The sequence below is a fragment of the Camelina sativa genome, chromosome 5 (genome assembly GCF_030686135.1).
Source record: "Camelina sativa cultivar CO46 ecotype springtype chromosome 5, ASM3068613v1".
NCBI lineage: Eukaryota > Viridiplantae > Streptophyta > Magnoliopsida > Brassicales > Brassicaceae > Camelina > Camelina sativa.
Genome location: NC_141884.1, coordinates 39,160,274 through 39,166,273, shown reverse-complemented (window position 1 = coordinate 39,166,273; position 6,000 = coordinate 39,160,274). Strand labels below are relative to the sequence as shown.

The 6,000-nt window shown below is 41.5% G+C and overlaps 1 protein-coding gene across 1 annotated transcript; it reads right to left on the bottom strand.

Moving 5' to 3' along the window:
• Positions 1-343: 343 nt before the first annotated feature.
• Positions 344-1,093, bottom strand: LOC147944955 (uncharacterized). The gene is made up of 3 exons (XM_087512775.1): positions 1,031-1,093; positions 830-945; positions 344-674 (listed from the first exon to the last, which is right to left on the bottom strand). Exons 1-3 carry the CDS (start codon positions 1,091-1,093, stop codon positions 344-346), a joined length of 510 nt encoding a protein of 169 aa, XP_087368901.1.
• Between the last annotated feature and the right edge of the window lie 4,907 nt (positions 1,094-6,000).

Sequence of the window (6,000 nt, the reverse complement as noted above, 5' to 3'; positions counted from 1 at the left end):
TTCCACGGCATGTGTAATCTTGTTAAATGTGTTGAGTATCAACCCCGACAAACGCGTGGATACAATAGCGTGGTTACCCTCGTGGACTTTTATGTGTGTAGACTCGCATTTTATTAGACAGTATAATTCTCGAATTATTAAAGAATGAGTATCCAGAGGAGACTATTGGTTGGATACATTGGGAAGAAGAGGTAATTTGATGATAAAGTTAACCCTTAATGTTATGACGGGTCAACAATTCAGTCTTTTAAAGCAATAATGGTAGAAGTTCATTACATGAAATTAAGAACAGACATGATGGTTGCAAAGTCGGAATTGTTCTTACAATCCTAAGACAGAAGCATTACATCTCTAGATAGGTAGAAGAAGATACAGTCGATACACCTCTCCCATTGAATTCCTGCAGCGCCTCTTCAAATTGCCAAGCTTTTGAAAAAGTCCCCCTTCTCTTTGGCCGCATTTTGGTGATGTGGTACATAAGAGAGTCCGCCAGCAAATCAACATCACCAAACCGCGACTTCTTCTTGTAGTTCCAGTAAAAGTCCATATCCATAGTGCCTTCGCAGCTTTTCAACATTATCCACAACAGCTCAGCAACTGTGTAGACATGTTTAATCGTACTTACCACTGCAATTGCCTCTTTCAAAGCAGAACATTGAAACGCTAAGAATAAACTTTTCACATACAAAGCATATGGATTCTTCTCGTATAAGCACATCCCAAAGAAATCATGGTACACAGAATCAGGGCGTGCCCCACTTAACGAAATCTGAATGGCGATCGAGCCTAACCGACGCAAGTGTTTCCGGCGAGTGAACCGCTACTCTACCAGCACGCCCTGTGACCAGCCAGTTCCTCAAATGTTTTATGCCATCCTGAGCTACCAAAGCTTACAATTTTCGCAAGAATCAGAGCCGGGAAGTGTAGATCTCTACGTGTACGGATCTGCAAATTCGAATACAAGTTTATTCAGTACATTTCCCAGATCTAAACAATTATAGCTACGTAACAGTAAGTAAGAAAACTAAACCTCAGGATTCAGTCTAACAAGAGGTTCGGTGATACGTTCTTCCGCTGGTTCCCGGTCACTCATACGTGTCAGCGCGCTGTGAGGTCTAGGAAAATGTCGTCGTCGGGACTATGCGACCATGTCCACATTTGCCATGGGAGCAGTTTTCACAGACGATTTTGTATGTAGGAACCATTTTCGTCTATTTCCATACAGGTACAGAGTAGGTTTAAATAGAAACAGACTCCGATGCATATCTCGCAAAAAGGCCTATAGAGAAACAGATAAGGTTTTTAATAAAAACACAATCCACGCGGTTGTATCAATTTTGTAACTCCTATTTTACGAATAAATGTGGATAGGAGATAACTAAAAAGCGATAAAAGCATTGACCAACATCCTAAAAGTCTAAAGTTTAAAATCCATATGGACATGCTCGTGTGAACAAATAAGCAAAATTTAAATAAGATAAGTTCTTCCAAGTTTTATTCATACAGTTGTCGGCTTCCCAATTATATTCAGTTGGTCTACTCACCTTTATTAGCTGACATACCAAACGGAGATCTGGAAGGGAAAGATCATTGCTCTTTCTGTTGTAAGATAACAGATGTATCCACGTACTCGTAATCCACCAAACTTTGAACATGCAATATATACGTTTGCCTTAGTTAACATTTGATGTTCATAAACCAAAATTGTGGATATTATGTTATGGATTCGAGAGGATACAACAAAGTCGAACAATTAAGACAGAAGAACACAGATGTTATGAGTTGAACATCGAACACAGAAGAACAATTAAGTGAACACCAATAATTCACTTAAAATACAACAACACAGATTCAACGAAAAGATTAACAACAAGTTCTAAAGGGAAATGGGATGAGTAAATGTTACATATGTAAGGTACAAACAAAGGGGGAATGATATGATAAACTACGTGTATATGGGTGCAACGAATTCCTTGTACACGTCCAATGCGTATTGAGCCCTAAAATCATCCACCAATTTATCATCGATCGTAGACATAAGTTCAGTACCAAAGCCAGTAGCGACTGTTTCTAGGAACTTCATTGCAACCGGACCACAATCACCACATCTTTTGTTAATGTAAACACCTTCAATCCTGGTCCAGGTAAATGGTTTTTTTGCCATGTTGCTGAGTGGCGGGGGCCGTGCATAATTTCTCAATAAGATACGGCAGCTGCTCTGTGATCGGAGCGATAAGTTGACCCACTTTCGTGTCGTTGTATAGGGGTACATTAGGATCTAGGATCTCGATGCTCCAATTGGGAAGATTAATGGCTAATCCAACCCAGTGAGAGTCTTCCCAATTCATGGGAATGTAGATCATGCTCCAAAGTTCGAACCACTCGGCTGGACAGCCAGGTGTATCCCGCGTGAGGCTACTGTCCCACTTTACTCTTGACTTGGCTTTTGCTTTAATGAATGTTTTATACTTCCCTTGTAAGTAGTTGCACAGCCAGGGCGAAAGGAATATGGAGCGCTCAATGGAAAGGACATGAGCAAGCTTTGATTGCAGCAGATCCACTAAAACTTCAATGTGCTGAAAGGAAAAAATTTATGAAATAGAAGTTGAAGTTGGTATAAGGGGAATATAGAACCTTTGATCGAGAACTTACCAAAGTGCTAACCCAATTTCGAGGCTTAGCAAGCTGTTTAAAGAAGTGATTGTCAAGTTTGTATCCACAGCGGGTAATGTGTATCCTACAGGGGAGAATAACGTGTTAGGGGCAGAATTAAGTTTCCAAAAATTGTTGTGGGAAGAGATATGGCAAAAGCGGCTAGTAATTAGGAATGTACGTTGTTAGGGGGCTGATTTTAGTGTAGTCTTCATCAAGGACGCCACTTTTTTATCAACTTGGAGTAGGAACTCTGGAGTATGTGACGGCTCCCTTTCAGGCATATCCACAACAGCAGCTACAAGGTTCGTTTCTTTTTCAGAGAGAACATTTTTTTACAGATGGTGGTGGAGGAGACGAATCGCTGAGCTCTACATATTCTGCGGCCCGTAGAATCGGTCTGCGAATATAAGACAATGTAGTATAAAACCAATTGTATAGATGATGAACTCCAATTAAAAAGGGTAAAAATGGGATCCAAAACATATATTTAAACCTCGGTGTCTGCGCTGTCTGATTCCTTGTCCTGGTAATCAATAGCAGAATCCATGTGGTTTGGTTAGCATGGCTAATGAAGCTAGATGAGTAAAAGGGACGAGGATAACTAGGAATTTAGGTGTCCATGCAGATCATGGATAGATGAAAATGGATTGATACAAAAATGCGCTGATTTGTTACCTGCTGGTCGTCGCTGTCTGCTGCATTGTTCTGGCTAGCAGGATCCTGGATAGTGTGGTAGCATGTATAGTAAGAGGACTATGTACCCAATGTGGATAGTTTATCATGGATAGTAAAGAATTGAGCTGGTGCATCATTAAATGGATAGTTAGAATTGGACAGAATTTAATTTTGTTTACCTTATTCTCGTCAGCTGCTTTCGAATCCACGGGGTCCTCGTTCTCTTCCTCGCTGCCACTAGAAACCTAAATTAAACGAGAACATAAAGCAAGATGAGTAAAATCTGTCCATGGAAAAAAGGGTGAAAATCCAATTAGATCCGATAGATGATGAACTCCAATTAAAAAGGGTGAAAATGGGATCCAAAACATATATTTAAACCTCGGTGTCTGCGCTGTCTGATTCCTTGTCCTGGTTATCAATAGCAGAATCCATGTGGTTTGGTTAGCATGGCTAATGAAGCTAGATGAGTAAAAGGAACGAGGATAACTAGGAATTTAGGTGTCCATGCAGATCATGGATAGATGGAAATGGATTGATACAAAAATGCGCTGATTTGTTACCTGCTGGTCGTCGCTGTCTGCTGCATTGTTCTGGCTAGCAGGATCCTGGATAGTGTGGTAGCATGTATAGTAAGAGGACTATGTACCCAATGTGGATAGTTTATCATGGATAGTAAAGAATTGAGCTGGTGCATCAGTAAATGGATAGTTAGAATTGGACAGCTGCTTTACCTTATTCTCGTCGCAGTCAGCTGCTTTCGAATCCACGGGGGCCTCGTTCTCTTCCTCGCTGCCACCAGAAACCTAAATTAAACGAGAACATAAAGCAAGATGAGTAAAATCTGTCCATGGAAAAAAGCGATAGATTAAAATGGACAGTTAGAAATGGACAATGTGATTTTTTAATACCTGCTGGTCGTGGGTGACTGCTTCCTTGGACTCAACGGAAGACTCCTTGGGAAATAACTGAAGAATAAAGAGAGATGAGTATAAGAACGAGGTGTTAGAGAGGACTCTGGGAAGTTTGAGAGGACAAGTATAGTAGGTTTAAACCTGAGGACGAAATAGAGACAATGCAAGACAAGGGGCTTCCAATACATTAGCAGCATCAATATTCTGATTTGTAATAATAATGGGTATAAATAGTTAGAGTGGCATCGTAGTACCTAGTTCTGGTAAGTTTCAAAGTTCAGAAGGCTGGTAGTTAAATACCTCAATCCTCTCGGAGGGTATATAGTCACCGTCATGGACAGGAGTGGAAGTAGTTTGAGAGACTTGGTTGACATGTAGATGTAAATTATCAGGAACACTTGAGTTGCCTATGAAATCCTGTAACAATGTGGTGTAAGGCATGGTGGCATGGTGGGAAGTGGGTACTGCTTGATCGATGTCCTGCAAAGGTTTCGGGATAGTGTCATACACAGGGGATCCATTAGTCTCGGTGTCTGTAACCTTAGTCTCGGTGTCAAAAACGGGTTTGAGAGCAGAATCCGAATCGAAATTAGGGGACACATCCTGACTTCCATGGATGTTAGTGGGAGGACTGTTTTCAGCTGAAGGTTCTTGCGGACTGTTTTCAGCTGAAGGTTCCTGCGGAAGTACCCTTTCCCCGAACGGACGGACATATTGTACCCAGTCGTGATCGCTTAGTAGAATATCTTCAGGAGAGGTTACTGGTTTGGTCGGAGATGTTTGACCTGGTTTATCTGCAGCATTCTCGGAAGCGGACGCATTCAGATCCTTTTCAATAGGACGATTAAAAACAGCAGGTTTCCTTAGTAAACCGAGGGGACGTCGAAGCCGAAGTCTAAACCGCCTACGGATTCTTAGTGCGTTAATCTTAGCTTTCAGTTTCTTATTCTCAGCTTCTAACCTCTTAAACTTACTTTCTGTTGCTTCTTTAAAAGACAGAAACTCTTTCTCAACAAACCCTTTAAAATCAGCCAACCCGTCGTCGTCAGTATTTGAGTTGATCACGCGGGGCCTCCTAGACTTTGAGGATGTGGTTTTTGGTGAATCGTGTTTTACACTGAGTTTTGCAGAAATTTCTTTACGCCTTGGCACAATGTGCTTCCGGTGTATGCCTGGACCCTTCTTTTCAGAGAATTTTAGCAACGGCAAAGAACAATCACCACCAGGCCACTCCTTCTTTGTGAAAATGTGCCCTTTCTCAATTTTACTTTGCAAATGGGCAATCCTTTTATCTTTGACTTCATCGTCCCACTCTCCCCAACCATTGTCTGATTGAGCAACTTCAAAAAACGGGGTAACTGATAACTGCGAATGTGGATACATAACATGTTCAATAATTCGTATCCCCGTGGATATGGTAAACACAAACTTGAACAATATAAGGTTAGCGGTAGATTGTTCATGGTTAACTGATAACTTACCCCCGAGTTATGCTCTACACATAAGACATCGGTTAGCGGTAGATTGTTCTTTGGAATCCCAACTGAATCCCATTCCAAGAAGGTACGTGGATCACCAGACCCTTGTATCTTACCAAGTAAGCCAGAGATGTTACGGTATGCGAGCAGTTGAAGGGCTAGAGGGAAGCCATGCAATCGAAAGGTCTTCTGTTGGAGCTTCTCGGTGAAGCTCTTTAAGGGGTCTGCCGGTTTAACAACATTGACCTGACGTCTAGCTCTTTTAGCGACTGGTTTCG

Coding starts and splice junctions, on each gene's coding strand:
- LOC147944955 (XM_087512775.1), bottom strand. CDS start 1,093: ATGAGTGACCGGGAACCAGCGGAAGAACGTATCACCGAACCTCTTGTT. Junction 946..1,030: donor TTGTTAGACTGAATCCTGAG/GTTTAGTTTTCT, acceptor TCGAATTTGCAG/ATCCGTACACGTAGAGATCT. Junction 675..829: donor GCTGGTCACAGGGCGTGCTG/GTAGAGTAGCGG, acceptor GTATGTGAAAAG/TTTATTCTTAGCGTTTCAAT.